This window comes from Monodelphis domestica, chromosome 7 (genome assembly GCF_027887165.1).
Source record: "Monodelphis domestica isolate mMonDom1 chromosome 7, mMonDom1.pri, whole genome shotgun sequence".
NCBI classification, from domain to species: domain Eukaryota; kingdom Metazoa; phylum Chordata; class Mammalia; order Didelphimorphia; family Didelphidae; genus Monodelphis; species Monodelphis domestica.
Window position 1 is genome coordinate 25,529,198 of NC_077233.1, and position 19,119 is coordinate 25,548,316.

The following is a 19,119-nucleotide window of genomic DNA, read 5'->3' on the forward strand; positions in this document are numbered from 1 at the left end:
AGGGAGTTTACCTTCTACTAATGGCATATGTCCACAGGTAAGTCAGATAGGATACATATAAGGTGATATACAGCTATTGGGGAAGAAAGAGTAAGAAATGTAATCATCAGGAAAGGTTTATTCAAGGAAATATTATCTGAACTGAGCTGTGAAATCAAGTAGACCCTCCAAGAGGTAAAGGTGAGGAGGTAAAGTATTCATAGGCAAGAGTGATAGTCATTTAAAAGGCATATTGGCAGGAAATGTAGTCTCATAGTCAGGGACACAGAGTGTGTGAGGGGGAGCAATTTATCATTAGCATGGAAAGAGAGAGACAGAGAAGAAAGAAAGAAAGAAAGAAAGAAAGAAAGAAAGAAAGAAAGAAAGAAAGAAAGAAAGAAAGAAAGAAAGAAAGAAAGAAAGAAAGAAAGAAAGAAAGAAAGAAAGAAAGAAAGAAAGAAAGAAAGAAAGAAAGAAAGAAAGAAAGAAAGAAAGAAAGAAAGAAAGAAAGAAAGAAAGAAAGAAAGAAAGAAAGATAGATAGATAGATAGATAGATAGATAGATAGATAGATAGATAGCATTTACCAGGAATACAGTTTATGATAGAGCAAAATTAGGAAGGAAGGAAGGAAGGAAGGAAGGAAGGAAGGAAGGAAGGAAGGAAGGAAGGAAGGAAGGAAGGAAGGAAGGAAGGAAGGAAAAAAGGGAGGAAGGAAGGAAGGAAAAAAGGGAGGGATGAGAGGAGAGGAAGGAAAAACAAAGAGAGAAGGATATAGATATAAGAAATAGTAAGTAGGTGGAACTAACAGGACCTGATCTGAGGGCAGCATTGATTGTGTCTCCTATGTTGTGAACCTAGGTGAATGGAAGAAAATTGACATTCTTGACTGAAATGGGGAAATTAAAATGCACGATAGTTGTGCAAGGGAAAATGATGAGTTCTGTTTTAGACTTGAGGAATATTGCTTTCCTATGATACATATGGGTGTCAATATGGGAAGCTGAATATATGGCTCTGGGTTCAGAAGAAAGATGAAGACTGGACCTAATTATTTGGGTGCCATTTTATGGAGATGGTAGTTGAAGCTGGTAGTGTACCAAATATTCTGAATCTGTTCCTTTTAATTGCATTTCTTGTCAGTGACTTCTTAATTTTAAAGGAGCAGAGATCAGGGAAAGTTCAGCCAAAGTTCTTCTAAACTGTACTGAATTATGAAGTACTTAACTATTTGCTTCTCTTCTAGTGAGTTGTCAAGCTAGGTTAAACTACACTGCTAAATCACATTTATTTCTATGGTACTTTAAGGTTTAAGAAGTTTTTCATTGAAAATGTCTGAGGTATGTCAGGTATTATTTTCTCTACTTTGCAGATGGGGAAACTAAGGTTCATGGAAGAGAGTAACTTTCCTGTGTTTTACTTTTATTAAATAGCTCTAGATTGGAACCCAGATCCTCTGACTCCAAAGCCAGTACTCTTACCAGCACATTCGTCCGTATCCAGATGCTGTTGTCTACAGAAAGTCTTATTCTGCTCCCAGATTTGTCAGTGCCCTCTTTTTCCTCAAATAATCTTATTTTTATTTGATTCAGCTCAACAAATACTATAGTGTCCCACAATTTTCAAAACACAGTGCTTTATGCCAAACTAAGAATGCCAAGACTGAAAAAAAAAATGAAACAATTCTTGCCCTGGATGAGTTTATATTCTACTCTAACCAAATATTTTACCCCTCATTAAAATGTAAACTCTTTGTGGGCAGGCACTACTTTTCATTTCTTATCTCACTTAAGGAAACTGTATGTCTCCTTTACTTACTGTGGTAACAGCTGTCCGTGGTTGAACTTGGTCACAATCCACAGCTTCTATGGTGAGGTTATATTGCTTCACAGATTCATAGTCTGGCTGGGTGGTCAGTTCTATCATTCCAGTTAGTGGATGAATCCAAAATCTTCGAATAATCTGGGTGTCACCTTGGCTTATTTTGTACCTCACACAGTTCAGAGGATTGTCTTCATCAAAAGCAGTCACTCTTCCCACTTCATAGGAGGCTACAAATTAACACTTCATTACAAGTAATTTTAATTTAAAAAGGCATTAATTCCATCAATTGGGTCCTTGTTCTAGAAGCTAGATATTTCTTTAATAGCAAATAGTAGGGGAAAGAAGGGGTGGCAGCTAGGAGCCTCAGTGGATTGAAAGCCAGGTCTAGAAATGGGATTTCCTGGGTTCAAATCTGGCCTCAGATACTTCTTAGTTGTGTGACCTTGGACAAGTCACTTTACTCCCATTGCCTACTCTTTACCAGTCTTCAGCCTTGGAACCAGCACATAGTATTGATTCTAGGACAGAAGGTGCAGTGAACCATTCACGACTTCATGGAATAGAGTTCCTCTTCCCAGGTGTTTGTGACATACCATTCCTGCTGAGTATGCCAAAACATAGTAATCTCAGTTCAAGGCTGCATGAACAGTTCCAAGATCTCCTGGGAATGGGTTAACTCCCCTGTTCACACTCTGAGGAGGATTGGGGAGGATAGATTGTGTCTCTCGAGAAGAGCTTTAAATCTGGTGTTCTGCTTACAATAAATGTTCATTATCCCTCTTTGATAATGTTCCAGTCTTTCTTTCTTGCGACTTGTCTGACAGCTCTAAGCTGTCTCCCGACAGTTCTAAACTGTCCCCTATTGCGACTCCGTAGTCGTCCCCGGGAAGAAGGTAAGAGGTTGTTGGGGGCAAGTTTAATAGTGAATAGTGGCAATGCTCTCCTACATTTGGACCCAAGTCTTGAGCAAAAATAATTTTAAACAATGAGATGTCTTTGGAAACATTAACTTTACATAGCTAAAAATAAGAGCTTGTTTCTCTTTACCACAACATAGCTATAATAATGTGGGTCAAGAGTGAGAATGTAGACCTCGGAGACTTTCTCAAGAAAGAGACACCTGATAAACTTGAAAACACTGAATAAAAGTGAATCTGTGCTGTTGTCATTATAACTTCTGAATATTTCACCCCATTGGTATATGGATGATTAACTTTAGGAAGGAGATGAGCTGTTTTGCTCTATGTGCTGTGAAATATCACCTCATTATAACAACCAGTACCAGTCATAATCATGACTAAGATTTTTCTCTGGAGTGCCAACCTCAAGAGGGTATTTTTCCAGTCTGAGCTAACTTGATTCCTTCTGGTGATCCAATAACCACAATCCTCTGCTGGACTGTCACTAATGATGGCCTTTCTTTCTCCCCTGGCCCTAGTCTGTCAGCCACAAAGTCCTATTACCTTGGTATTACTCTGCAAGGGCCTGCCTTCCCCCCATAACAGCAATAGAGGCTTCACCCTCTCCCAGCAAAACCATACCTCAGCCCTGGCAATCTTCTACATAACCATTATCTCCATTTTCCACTCCAGGCTTCCCACCCTGCTCAACTACTTTTGCTCCCAGATGAATAAATGACCATTCTAGTGCCAACATTAAAAAAAAAAACTCAACATGAATCATTTGGAAAGAACGTCAATGATTTTCGTTTTTTAAATTTTCTTTATTTTTTTATTCAGTCTCTCCCCTCCTCTCCCTAGACCATAAAAGATATCACATTCCATAATTTGCATTCGTCAGTTCATTCTCTGGTAGTGAACATTCACAAGTTATTCTTCAAATATTAAATCTGTAGCTATCTATAGTTTTCTCTTGGTTCTACTCATTTCACTCTTCATTATCTCATGTAGTTCTTTCCAAGAAAAACTCATTTTTATTAATCTGTTCATTATTTCTTATAGCAGAAAGGCAATGATTTTCAAGAACAGGGAACTGCTGTTCAATAGTTTGATTCATTTTATGGGCCATCTCCATGTCCTCCACTTTTTTCATGGGAGCCTTGTTATCTGCTCCATAGTTCCCAAAAGACTGTCATCAATCAATCCATTTAACAATCCCTTATTACATGCTTATTCTCTGCTAGGGATTAACTAAATCCTAGGCATGCAGAGAAAAAACAAAAATAGCCCCTATGCTCTAGGAGCCTAGAACTGGATGTCCCTTAGAGGCATCCCAAACTCACCATGTCCAAAGCATGATCTTTCCACCTCAGTGTCATTCACAGCTTCCCATTTTCACTCACACCATACATCCAGGTCATTGCCAAATCTTGTCATTTCTGCCTTCATGGCATGATACTTTCACTTCCCATCTCTTTCTCTCCACATAGAGCGACCACTCTGATTCAAGACTTTATTAGCTTTTGCCTGATCTATTGTAATATCCTCTTAATTGGTTTCTCTGCCTCAAGTCACTCACCCTTTGATATACCCTCCATTCATCTGAGAAAATCATTTTCTGAAGCATAAATCTGGTCATGTCACTCCCTATCTAAAGAATTCCAATGGCTTCCTATAACTTCTAACATCAGATATAAAGTTCTTTTGGGGGTCACTTCATAACCTCATCTCTTCCTGTCTTTCCCATCTTTTATGTACTTTCTGCCCATTTGTGTATGCAAGAATCCATCCGTATTCCAGCCAGCTGTTTCCCACCCAAAACACAGTATCTCCTATCTCTGTGCCTTAACACTAACAGTAGTACCCATGTATGGAATACTCTGCCTCCTCACCTCAACCTCTTAAAACCCCTGACTTCATTCAACTCTCAGCTCAAATGCTTGCCTTGGCAGAAGGCCTTTCCCAGTTTTCCCATCTGCTAAAGCCTTTCCTCTAAGTAATGTCTATCTATTCTGGACATATCATATACATTGTTCTTGATGCTATCTAGTCATTTCAGTGGGGCCCAATTCTTCATGATCCCATATGGGGTTTTCTTAGCAAAGATACTAAATAATAATAGAGTAGGGATTTAAATCAAGGCCTACTGACTCTAAATCTGACACTCTTTCCATTTTACCATGATTTTACTCAATCATTTCAGCCATATCTGATTCTTTGGGACCCTTTTTTGCCATAAATGCTGGTGTGGTTTGTCATTTTTTTTTCTCCAGCTCATTTTCCAGATGAGGAAACTGAGGCCAATAGAGTTAAGTGACTTGCCTAGGATCCCACAGCTAATAGGTGTGTGAGGCCACATTTGAACTCAGGTCTTCCTGAGTCTGGCTGCCTAGATCATATATATGCTTATTTACAAATATGTTACTCCCCCAATAGAATATAAGTTCCTTGAAAAACACTGGTTTTGCCCGTTTTCCATCCAGCCATTGGCACAGCATCTTAAATATAGTAAATGCTTAACAAATGTTTATTGACTGACTAAATCTACATAAATTGCACATATAATTTACATTCAGAGTCAATGGAAGCCAGCTTAAAAGGAGAAGCCTCTAGTCATTGGGGTTTTGGTGAACAAAATGAATACCTCAAAAAAAGACCCTATTCATGAACAATTCATTGTCCAAAGCTGCAAGCCACAAACACCAAAATTCCAACCTCTTGGTTGGCTGAAAGATGTTTTTAAAAAGTGTCTCCAATGTGGCATGCCTTATATAAATATACCCAAAGGGAAAAAGGTTAAAATTCCAATCTGCCTCATGCAGTCCTGGACAGAGATTATGTCTTTTTCACATTCAACACTTGGTTAAATATACTGGAAAGCTTATATTCTTTTGTAGGTGTTAAATTAACCTTTCAATAAAAACTAAGAGCTATCTTGAGCATCCCCAGCTAAAGTTTAAAATAGAGTGATTATGAAACCCTCTGTAAGGCTGCCAAGTTTCTTCATCAAAAACTATTGTAAATGAAACCGGTTTTCCCATAAGACTTATAGCCCAGCATGATTTGATTCTCATTTACCTCCTTTTAAATAATTTCTGATGAAGGAACTTTTTTCCTCTAAATTTTTTCTTCCCCAGAAGCTTTCCATCAATGAGAAATTCAGGTGGGTATCACATATCATCAGAGAAAATTACTTTAAATATTTTAGATTCTCATAATTTCATCCCCCCTAAAAAAACTCTTGTAGTCATCAGCTTTCCACTCAAGCTTTCTGTTCTAATCAGTCATATGAGAGGAGAATATTTTCCATGTTAATGCATTTATGAAACACCTCTTAAGTCTGTAAGTTTGTCCTGGGCATAGACCATTTTTATCCCTCCCACCTCCATTTCTTAAACAATTATCTATATTTTCCAATCATTTCTATCTTTGTAAGAAACGAGAATTGAGTCCTAGGACTATAAGTTACTATAATTATCTGCCTTTTGAAGCATCACTCCACTGATTCCAATGGCTTACATTTAAAAAAAAACTATATATGATAATATCTTGCTTTTCTAAATGTCATATGCATAATGATCTTATAAGAAACATGGTCCAGAATTAAGTAAACAAGGAAAGAGAAAGAAGTAGAGGTAAAGTAACTTGTCTAAAACCACATATTACAATGGGAATAAGACAAAGGTTCTATGCTAGAGAAGGAAATTGGTGAGATATAATTGGGGAATGAAAAGATGTTACACCAGGAAGCAGTTAAATGAAAGAAGCTCAATCTTGAGCCCCCTCCCCTCTCTACTTCCTGTTTCTTCCTTCACCAAGCAACCTAATGGAGGGTTTCTTCACAGATGGTAAGTTAAATTCCTCTCTCTAATAACAATAATCCTTCAAACTAATTTCTTTAGTTAAAGGATCTTTTATTCTTTTGGGATAAGGTAATAAGGATGAGGCTGGGAAAGAGGGAACAGGTTTCCCTAATCTTTTAAATTGTAATATTGGTTGAAGGCTTTGAAAGAAGTCTCTTCAAAAGAAAGAAATGAAATATCTTCTTCAAAAGGAAGATGGCAATTACCCTGCCAGAGTCTCTTCTGAGTAAGACTAACTATTTCTTCAGTTCACAGTAGAAGTAGTAAGATAATGGCCAGAGAGGAGATGAATTGGTCTGTCCTCAAACCATCTTCAGGCAGAAGAATGAAGTCCAGCCAGCTGGGGGGTCCAACTGTCCCTCCTTCAAACTTCCATGGAACTCTCTCTCACCTCCCCTGATGATCTGTGTTCCATGTGTCTTTGCTCTTTTTGCTTTGCAGGTCATTCCTTCTGTCTGTGCCCAAATTTCTTTAATCACAGTTCTTAGCTTGTTTCTTAATATTTTAGTAACTATAGTTCAATTTAATTGATTTCCTTTGTCATGATATTTAATTTCAAAATTTTTTAAATATTACTTTAAGATATTATTCTGCAAAACAGGCCTTGAGTTTCACTAGATTGCCAAAAGGCCATCTCTGACTCAAAAAAGTTAAGAACCGCTGATGGTTCTTAATTGATGAAGAAGGAGGACTAGCATCTGAATAATTTGACTCTGTTCACTAGACATCACTCATTTTGTTGTAAGAATTTGGTAAAGATCAAATGAATGTGAAAAGCATATCCATGCACTTCATTCAGAGTCTATGAACTCTTTGGAAGAGACTATAGAACACAGACTAGAAACCATAAATTAGAAGTCTAGAAGAGGCAGACACTGACAATAGCAAAATAATAATAATAATAATAATAATAATAATACAAATAACCCAACAGGAAAAGAAAGAAAATTAATTCTTTGAAAAGAAAGTGAATATAACAACTATGAAAACCCAAATATCTGGCATTGTTTAGTTTGCTATTTGACTAAATCAAGCTTGCATAGGGCGTGATCAACAGAACCAGTATCTGGTTTTCCATTTTCTGACTCTAAAGCCAAACTTTTGATATTATCCTTTACTGATCTAGTCCTTGGTTAAGTATTCTGCACATAGTAGGTACTTAATTTTTTAGAACGAGATTTTTTATTTCATTGATAAAGAAAGTTCCCTAGTGAAGAAACCCTCTTCCAAGTCAGATTGATACTGTTTAACCACTAAGAGAGCAACCTAGAGCACTTCAAGTTTAAGCAAGTGGTTATGGATCACATAGTCAAGATGTGTCAGAAGTGAAATCTGAACTCAGATCTTACTGATACTAAGCCTAGTTCTCCATCTACTATAGCACATTAATAAATTAATAACAAATAGCCACATTATTGCTTAATAATTGAGAAGAGTACAAATGAGTTTTTTTTTCCCCAGCTACAAGTGAAGAAATGGGACAGAAAGGTTTAAGAAAATTGCCAAGAGCTACATAGGGAAAATGAGTATAAAATCAGAATCTAGAACTCATTCATTTTGTTTAAGAAAAGTCCAAAAAGCATTTATTAAGTGCCTACTATGTGCCAAGCATTGTGCTATAGGGATCCAACAATAAGCTTTTTGAGGGCAGGGACTATTCCATCTTTTTGAATCCCACAAATATTAGCACATATTAGATGGCACATAGTAGATGCCTAATAAATGCTTATTAAATTGAATTTAATATAATGAGAATTAAATGTGAAAATATTTTGTAAAATATAAAATACTGCCTGGAATTCTATTCAATTACAAGAATCAAATGCCTATTATGTACCAGACACTTCGCTATGCCCTGCACATACAGAGAAAAAGCAATACCATCTCTACCCTGAAGGGGTTTACCTTCTACTTGCAAGATAAAACATGAACACAGGTAAGTAACCTAACCTTAAATTCACTGATTCTAACCCTAATCCTAGGACAAGGGAACAAAGAAAGGAATCAAACGAAGAATACCAGAGAAATTGAAAGGAGACAGTACTAATAACCAAGAGGACTGGAGAAGGATGATGGGGGATCTTCTTATTATTCCCTAGCTTACCTCCTGATGTTTCTGGAACAGAGAATGAATAACTTGCAGGTCTAAAAACTGGAGTAAATTCATTGGCAGGAATAATCTCCACAATGATTGTAACAGTGACTGTGAAAAAAAAAACCATAAAGAATAATCAGGAGGTTTAGTCTATGAATTGGAAAACAAAAGGTCATAACTCTTCTCATCTTAACTGATCATGTTTGACAATCAAAAATGTTATGTATCACCAGAGAAACTATGAAGTTTCAAACTTGGGCTCTCCTTTTTAACTTGAGAGGTAGTTTTATGGAGTTAGCCTCTAAATCAGGAACTTCTGGGGTCAAATATCTGGCTGGCTAGGAGACCCTGTGCAAGTCACTTAACATCTTAGTGTTTAAGGCCAATGGTGTCAAGCTCAGAAAGGAACAGTCACCACTAAATCATACATAAAGATCCTTGAAGGTTATAGACTTAGAAAACTACAGATTAATATTATCTATATTCTATAGTATTTTAATTCTGTTAAATATTTTTCCAAATTCATTTTCATTTGGTTGGGCTCAAGGAATGTTGCCCCTTCAGACCATCTGTTGGACACTTCAGCTCCAGACAACTTGCTCAGACTATAAATTGCAGAGTAGGTAAGAGTTACTTACACTTGTGTTGTTAGTTGAAGTTTCCTCACCCTGGAGTTCGCTATAACAGTGAAATCACAGGTCTAGTCCCTATACCCTTCTGTAATTTAAAATATAGCTCTATTTTCTTCCATTCACTTTTGTCATTGTCATGCTAATGAGAGCATGCACACATACTTCTTCTTGGCTATAACCACTCCAAGGCACTGCCTCATCTGGGACTGCCTTAACTCTCCATAGAAGGTCTCAATCCTTTATCATACAGTAAATGGCAAAGAACACACTAAACAGCCTTCTGAGGATTTTGTAGGATCTGCCTTCACATTTTCAAGATGGCAACTCATACTTTTAGGCTGCTGTCTTGGACCACTTTCTTGGGAGAGGGAAAGAAGAAAGAAACAGAAGTATCGAGCATCTTCCAGCATTCTTGTGCTTCCTACTAGAATAGCAAAGCCATACTTTTTTTTACCAGACCTGTGAATGCTTTGGGTTTAGGGAGATTTAGGTAAGAAATCCAATTGGCCAATGAAGGTCTTCACCTGATCTTTAGCTTTGGGTCTTACAGAGTTGCCTGACGTACTGAGAGTTTAAACTACTTGTCCAAGGCCACATACCCAGTAGGTGCCAAAAGACAAAACTCCAAGTCTTTCTGACCACTTTGTATCTGCTGCCTCATTTCAGCTTCAGGGAACATGATGCTCTTCACAGGAGAAACTCATTACTTCTAAGCTGGCCACCATGTTGCTTGCTCAAGCCCTGCCTGAAACCACCTCTCTCAGCTTCCTTTCCTTTCTGATTGGAGTACTAAACGCCTCCTCCTAATGCCCCCTTTATAGAGGACAGAAACTGGACTCAATTCATTCCATTTTACACCTGCTGCTCTGCCTGGATTCAACCCCAGAGGACAAGGTGTCCCATCCCTAACCCTGTTCCTTCCCACCAGCCCCATTTTTCCTGCATCCTTTTGTGTGTTGTTTTCCCCTTTATATTATAAGCTCCTTGAGAATAGAAAATGTCTTTCTTTGTGTTAATTATATCCCCAATACTTATTCCAGTTCTTGGCTCATAATAAGCCCTTAATAAATGTTTGTTAGATTGGATGATATTGGATTAGGTTAGTTCATTATTAGGACACCAAGGATGCCTCTCAGTTTGGATAGGATTTTAAGTTTAAAAGAGGTAGAGAAGCCTACACTTGGATTCAAAATATCAGCAGTCAGTCAATAAACATTTATTAAGTGTCTACTATATGCTGGACACTGTTAAGCAATGTGGATACAGAAAAGCAGAAGACAGTCCCTACTCTTGAGGACCTTACAATCAAATCAGAAGAAGGGAAATGTGACTCATGTTCCAGACTTTCCCTTTCCCCAAACCCCAGACAGAGGAGTTTGCTTCAACTAGAACCAATCCAATAAGTGGGCAGCAGTAGATGGTGTCATTTGAGGGCTTCTACTAGAATTCTCTGCCATTATCATACCTGAGATTCCCACCCTTCAATTTATCCCTTAGAATCAAGGTTTTATACATAGGATTATAGATTTAGTGTGGGGAAGGGCCCAAGAGGGTAATTAGAGCAATCTTTTCATTTCAAACATGAGGAAACTGAGACCCAACAGGATAAGTGATTTGACCACAGTCACATAAATAGTTAAATAGCACAACTGGAATTTGAACCCAGGTTTTCTAAATTAAGCTCCAACATTCATCCCACTAGACAGCACTGTTTCTCAGAAGACCTATAGCAAAAGACCTGGGAAAGCACCAAGGTCTTTCCATTGAATACATTAGCATGAATCAAATTTTCATACATCTGATACAACTTAAAGAATTATATTAATGTATCTTCTTGAAATCAAAATATTATTATCGACCTTTGTTACAGACAAATGTGAGTATCCTAGGTTGTAAATCGTGAAATTTCTCAGACTTGTGAATGTTAAAAATTTCCACATTGAGGAATCCTCCATTGGAACAAATTCCCTACTGGAAACATTCCCCATTTTGATGTGATAACTCGCCAGGATCAGAAATGAGAGGACCTCTACTCCAACCGTACTTAAGACTACTTTAGGGGAGAAAACTCCTTGCTAAACAATGAAAGTACTTGGACCCATGCTTCTAATAAGGCAAGGAGTTCTTTGAGCCAGGCCTGTTTTTAGAATTGATACAATGGGATGCTAGGTACCTAAAAAGGTCAGGCAGGTTTTCTCTTAATGAGATTGGTCGACTCAGCTGTGTTTTCTCTGGTTCAGACTTACTGAGGAGATTAGTCGACACAGCAGCATTTTTTCTGGTTCAGACTCACTGAGGAGATTAGTCGACTTAGCAGTAATTCAGATGGGCAGTCCTTTGTTAAACATCTACAGTGATTGGTAGATGTAAGGACTTAGGGGAGGTGACATAGGATTAAAACCCCTATATAAGAAAAAGCAGAATCTCTTGAGGAGGACAATCCTTTTGGAGAAAGCTCTTATGAGGATCGCTTGGGAAGAATCTCTTGAGAGAGGCTCTGGAGAAGAGAAGCTCTTGGAGGACAATCTCTAAGAAGGTCTCACTGGAGCTCCTCTGAGGGGACTCTGTCCCTCTGGAGGCTCTGGAGAGAGGCCCTTTGAAACAGTCTCTGGCTGGATCTCTCTTTGAGGAGGACTCTGGCTGGAACTCTCTCTGGTGAAGTCAGCTGAGATGAAGCTGGCCTGGTGTCCCTAGAATCCTTGCTTAGACAGACCTTGTGGTGAGTGATAAAAGACTAACTGACTGATCTCTCTCTTAAGACTCAGGTCTAGGCCATGTTGGCTTAAGGCCCTTCATACTTATTTCCTTTTTCTCTCTCTCTTTCTTTCTTTGATTACTCATTGTATTATTAATTAAATTCTCTATAAAACCCACTTGACTTGGGCATATTGAATAATTGGGAATATTTCCCTGGCGACCACCTTATATTTGATTTAAAAACCAAGACACTGTAGTGAAACATATTTTCTGTGGTCACAATTTACTCACCCTCTCTTATATCTAGCATAATTTGTATCTTCCACCACTTTAACTCACTACAGTTTATGTCTTTAACTATTTTAAATATAACAGTTTATGACATCAACTATTTTAAATGTTACAAGGTCCAGCTCTACAGTGCAATGTTTGGGGTAAAATATTTCATTTCCTGATTAATTAAATATCATTCTCATCCTGAACATCAATTAAGAAAGTAAAAGTATTTTGTAAACTTCAGGAAGCAGAGAACAGAACTCTGAGCCATCAGGAAATGAATACAAGACCAAAAATCTGGGACTTTGGGATAAGTAACTTGATAGGGATAGACTGGACTTCCAGTGAGGGTCTAGGTATCTCCAAATGGGCCAATGTTTCCACATAAAACCCTGGGAATATGGCATATAAATTTTAACCAAGGAAAAGAAGATGAGGAGGATTGAGTGCTTCCAAATCAATAAACAAGTATAGAATTTTGTTAGGTATAAGAGATACAAAGACAAAAATGAAATCATTCTTTAGAGAAGGCAAACTCAGCCAGGACACTCCATTGGGAACCTAAGTGCCCATACTGGACAACATGAAGACAGGTTCAGTCAAATCCACAATAAAGGTTGCTTTTGTATAAATGGCTTGAACCAGTTATGTAGCATTCCCAGTATGGAAACACATTCCCCCATCTAAGATCAATAATTTCTCTATACCTTCTGTTCATAGAAAATTGTCCACAATGGGTAGCTAGATGGCTCATATGGAGGAGGTCCTCCTTTCAGTTCTGGCCTCAAGACACTTACCAGTTGTATGACCCTGGGCAACTCTCCAATTGCCTAGCCCTTGCCACTCTTTTTCTTTGGAGCCAATACTTAGTATTTATTCTGTTTTTAAAAACCCTTACCTTCCATCTTAGAATCAATTAGAATCAATACTGTGTATTGGTTCTAAGGCAGAAGAGCAGTAAGAGCTAGGCAATGGGGATTGAGTGACTTACCCAGGGACACATAGCTAGGAAGTGTCTGAGGCCAGATTTAAGCCCAGGACCTCAGATCTCTGGGCCTGGATCTCAATCCACTGAGCCACCCAGGTAACTCCCTTAGTGTTGATTATGAGACAGAAAGTAAGGGTTTTTTAAAAGAGACAATTGCCTCTAGGTGTGTACATAGTTGTTTGCAGGTCATCTACCCCATTGGAATGTGAGCTCCTTGAGAACCGGGACTGGGTTTTTGCCTTTCTCTGTATCCTCAATGGTTGGCACAGTGCCTAACACATAGTAGGCATATAATAAATGTTTGCTGCTGATGAAAAGCAAAAATGAAAGGCTGCTAATAATTCATGGACTGAATTTTGAATTAAAAGAAATAATTAACAGAGGGAGGAATTATAGGGCATATACCAATTGATAAGTAGCAAGGTATAGGGGATGGAGTATTTGCTTAGAATAGACTTGGAATCCTATATTAAAATTCTGACTCTGACCCTTATTAGCTGTGAGGATCATGAGTCTTGCTAGTCAGTTCACTTCTCTGATTCTCCATGACCTCAACTCTAATATGAGAACGATCCCCATCAATATTTCCCTTATATCAGGAGTTATTCACTTGAGTTCCATCAAATTATTTGTTTGTTTTTAATATGTTAATAATAGTATTTCGTTATATTTTGGTTTTTTGTATTATATTTTGTGCATTTAAAAATATGATTCTAAGAAGGGGTCCATACACTTGCCCAGACTAACTGCCCAGGACACAAGGAATTTAAAGCACCCCAACTTAGATTTCTATCATAAACACCTGATCACATAGTTATGCCCTGTTATGGACAAACAGGTTAAAGGTACTTTGCAAGTATTGAAGAGCTATATAAGTTTCAGCTAGGGCAATGATGGTGAAAGTTTTAGAGACTAAGTGCCCAAATTTCAACCCTCATGCTCCATGTGTACCACCCCACTTGCCTTAACCAAGACAGGAGAGGAAGGAAGTGCTCCCATTGGGCTGCTAGGAAGAGGGGCAAGTGGTGTGAGAAATGTCCTCAGGCATGTGTGGAGAGGGGAAAGGGAACAGCCTCCTCCAGCATGTGAGCCATAAGTTCACCAATATGGAGCTAAGGTTAGTGCATTCCAAGGTTCATCAACTACAAGCACAATGACATTATACATCCATCCACCAGAAAAATTATTTATGTCAGAACTTCCATATTTCCTTTAGTGGCTTCATTCATGCAATCCAAGAGCAGGTGTTGTTAATGATAATGCCTTAGCATGGGTTTTATGCCATCCATAAAGTGCAAAGCCAGGCTAATTAGCATCCCTATAAAAATAGAATAAACCACATGTGCTGTTACAGGCATCCATCATAAGCAGCTGCTGGTAATGTGCTGGTTTGCAGAGGCCAAAGAGGATGTAAATGGAAGAGAACCAGTGAGGTTTCTTTGGGTTGGATGAGAGTGGAAGGGATGAGATGAATTGGTATCTAATTGGCTAGATAGGGAAAGTGGATGATAACATCAGGATGAGAAGCACCAGGCCAAAAGAGCCTTCCTGAAAGGCCAATAAGACTAGGAAACAGGTGTTCTTTGTAAAATGGAGTGCAAGATCCACCAATTAGAATAGTCAGAACCAAGTTCAAATGCATCCTGAAGAGCCAGTGATGAGTGGTTACCTATGAGATGGCCAAAAACTAAGGATGCCATAGACATTGGGACCTTGGAGAGGTAGCAGAGATCCCAAGCTTTCATGTGCAAAGGTGTGGAAGAATCAGAGAATTACAGAATCTCTGAGTTGGATGAGATCTCAAAGAGTCCTTCATCCTACTTATTTGCAAAAAGGATGCTTTCTACAACATAGACAATAGCACATTTTGAGCTGGAAGGAACCTTGAAGATGATTGAATCCAACTCTTATCAATTCAGAGATGAGGAAACTGAAGCTAGGGAGACTAAATTACTTACCCAGGGTCATCTAGGTAATGTGTCTGAGGCAAGTTTCAAATTCAAGTCTTTCTGACTCCACTCTATCCATTCTACCATGGTATCTCTCAAGTAGTTAAAGCACCTTTTGCTTAAAAACCTCCAGTAATGAGGCAGCCACTATCTCTTATAGAAGTTCATTTCGTTTGTAGAAAACTCAAATTATTAGGTAGTGATTCCTGACATTAAGTGGGAATCCTGCTCTTTTTTACTTCTACCCAATACCCCAAGTTCTGCCTGCTGGAACTAAGTAGAACATGGGTAATCCTTCTTCCACTGGACTGCCCTTCAAACACTTGAAAACCACTATCATATCCTTTCTCAGGTTTCTCTTCTCCAGACCAAATATCCCTAGTAATTTCAACTGACATTTTTAAGGCATGAAGTCAAGACTCATCATCTCAATTGTCTTCTTCTGAATATTCTCTATGGATGCTCTCAAGCTCTAGCTTCCCTACATCCTTCAAAAATGTGGCTTCCAGACCTAAACATAATACTCTAGAATACCCTTACCAGTGAAGGATACAGTGGAACTATCACCAGCCTTTGTTGTTCAGGTATTTTTCAGTCATGTCTGACTCTTCATGATCCCATGTGGGGTCTTCTTGGCAGAGATATTAATCATTTGCCATTTCCTTCTCCAATTCATTCGACAGATGAATAAACTGAGGCAAATGGGGTTAATTTACTTGCTCAGGACCACCTGGTTAGTGTCTAAGGCTGGATTTGAACTTCTTTTTTTTTAAACCCTTACCTTCCATCTTGGAGTCAATACTATGTATTGGCTCCAAGGCAGAAAAGCAGTAAGGGCTAGGCAAAGGGGGTCAAGTGACTTGCCCAGGGTCACACAGCTGGGAAGTGTCTGAGGCCACATTTGAACCTAGGACCTCCCATCTCTAGGCCTAGCTCACAACCCACTGAGCTACCCAGCTGCCTCCCGGGATTTGAACTTCTTGACTCCAGGCCTGGCACTCTATCCACTGCACCTCCTTTGTCCTGGCCATTATCTCATTCTCTATGTATAAATTTATGTTAACTTTATTGGGGCCACCAAATAACACCGAAGACTCATGTTGAGCTTGTAATCCTCTAAAAATGTACATGTGTTTTTCCAGTCAATGCCAAATAGCCATGCCTCCTCCATCTTGTAGTCATGGAATTTATTTTTTTTAATATGGAGGTGAGATTGTGGGGGAGGGGTTCTCTATTAAATTTCATCTTATTAGATGCACCTTCATGTTCCAAGGTGTGGCATGCCATAGATTCATGCACTTGTCTTCAGGGGCAGGTATGCCAGTTTCCTCAAACTATAACTGCATTTCCTGATGCCAAAGCATTAGAATTGCAATATAAAAAATTCACTCAGTCAACCCAAAGCTAGGTCCACATGATTCCAAGCATATGAATGTTTCTAGATAACAAAGCTTGGCAACACTGGACAGAAATTCAGGCAGAGAGGATAACAAAAGGAATAGAACGCACGTGGTGCTTCTAGCTCCAGAGAACCTACAACCAAAACATGGCATTGTTCCAACCTAGGTGGGAGTTTAAAGGTTCAAGGAAATGATCCTGTCTATTTCCCAACCTACTAAGACACTGAAAGGGAGTTTTCCTGCTGTTTCCTTTCTGCTTGTTTCCTCTAACTAGTCTGCTTCTGTTGAATGAAGCTTTAGCTAGCAATGAGAAAAGTTGGTTCATTCCCAAGACTTTAAGCCTCAATTGATCACAAGAGCACCGAGAAACCCCTAGATAATTTTTAGATGAGCTTACCTGTATGGGAGGGCCTGATGTCGTCAAAGACAGATACCATCATCTCATAGGCATGACCCACTGCAGAAGCCTCTGGCTTTTCATAATCTAAGTCTTTGGTAACCTTGGAGAAGATCCATAATATTAGGAATGCATCAGTTTAACAACATTGACATACAAGATACTCTGCTAGCTAGACCCTAGAGTCTTGTTGGGGAATCCTTGGCAAGAGTACAGTGCCCCCACTCCGAGCTGGGCCATTCCCCCTCTTCTCAGAGCCTAAGGACATTTTTTGCATGTCCCACCCCTCTTCTGTCCAGTTGCCTAAAGCAAGCACTTTCTTCTTCCTCTCTCTCAGGTAATGCAGGGCTCACAGACATCCCTAAATTTGCCTTCTAGGCCCTGAAACTCATTAAAGGTTCACCAACACTGCTGAATGGGGGTTGGGGGAGGGAATGACACTGGCCTTCCAAGCATTTATATTCTACTGGGATAAAATAAATCAATAAACCAAAAGGAAAATCATTTCAGAAGAAACAAGCTTATGACCACAGTTACCTATTAAGGTCTGACCTTCCCCTTTGTTTAAAGTACATATTCCTTAAGGGCAAGAGCTATATCAATTTTCATCTTTTTATGCCTGTTGTTTAATAACAAACATTTATGTCATTAGTATTATAACTTTAAAGCTTAATTACATTTACAATTAATAATTATAATTCTAATTAATTGAATACAGTTTAAAAACATTCTCCCTAGGAAATAAACTAGGGAAGCAGTTGATGCAAAAAATACTGCAAATTGCAAGCATTACTATTCCTTTCTTATGAAGAAAATGAGGCTAAGATAGGTTATAAAATTTGCTCTTGGTCACACAACTAATAGGTGTCAGATTGATCTCAAATACATCTTCATGTCCTGGGACCAATGTCCTATAAAATAAGGATAATAATAGAACCCACATCCCAGGGTTGTAGAGAAGATCAAAGGAGATATTCAGAAAGTGTTTGGCAAGCCTTATTTCTTCTAGCAGTGATTTGCACACAGAAGGGCTTAATGGATGCTACTGAAGTGAATTGAATCAATTAGACTTAGACTGGTTTATGTTGATTTGAATAGTATAAATTACAGAATGTGATCCTATGAATCACAGGAATTTCAGAGCTAGAAGGGACCTCAGGATCCACTCATACATGAGAAGTAAAAAAAATAGACTCCATTGTTGCTATTCAGTCATTTTTCAGTTTTATATGACTCTTACTGACCCCATTTTGTTGTCTTCTTGGCAAATGTACTGGAGTGGTTTTTCAATTCTTTCTCCAGTTTATTTTACATAAGAGAAAACTGAGGCAAGAAGGTTAAGTGACTTGCCCAGGTCACACAAATTCAAGAAGATAAGTCTTCCTGACTATTTCCAGCCAGAAAAAATCCACCACAACCTACATAACAAGTGTTCATCCATCCTTTGAAGGGAAGCAGTGACACAGAACCTACTACCTCCCCCCAAAACTCATGAATATACTGGACACTTTCTATTTTTTTTAAATTTCATTAATATATAAAGAGTTTGATATGAGATCTTATAATCAACTTGAATCCACATTCAATGGAATCACCAAATGGTTTCTTGGCATAACTCCATCTCACCTCTAAACAATACTGTGCCACACACTCCAAATACAATTCAATGTCGTTATATTCATACCAACAATATTAGCACATGTTGTAGCAGAATTAAGCCAGGCTCAATTTACATGACAGCAAATATCTGGATGTTTAGATATTAATGAATGAGTTGCTAATTTTTTAATATTATGTACATACTCAGCATCAGTATTAAAACTGAACCTTGCCTAAATTTGGTTTAGAAAATTGGAATATTCAAGAAATGAAATTTTGATTTAGCTTTTTAAAACAAAAAGTAAATATCAGGTTACTTATCATCTCAAGAAAGAGGGAAAAGCAGGAGAGGGAGGGAGGAAGAGAATTTGGAACTCAAAATTTAAAAAAAGTTGAAAGTCATTTTTACATGTAATTGGAGAAAAATAAAATATTATTTTAAAAAAATAAAAAGTAAGATATCAGAATCATAGAAAGTTGGAGCTAAAAGAAGTACTTTAAAACTCATTTAGTCAAGGCATA

General features: G+C 38.2%; 1 protein-coding gene across 1 annotated transcript in view; it reads right to left on the reverse strand.

The window, feature by feature from the left end:
- Positions 1-19,119, reverse strand: part of LOC103096880 (cadherin-related family member 3) — a 100,359-nt gene that overhangs the window by 12,025 nt on the left and 69,215 nt on the right. Inside the window, exons 10-12 of the mRNA XM_056806262.1 lie at positions 16,999-17,101; positions 8,669-8,767; positions 1,797-2,029 (exon numbers count right to left, since the gene is read on the reverse strand). Of these exons, the coding sequence (XP_056662240.1) occupies positions 1,797-2,029; positions 8,669-8,767; positions 16,999-17,101 (435 nt within the window). The remainder of the gene's footprint in view (positions 1-1,796; positions 2,030-8,668; positions 8,768-16,998; positions 17,102-19,119) is intronic.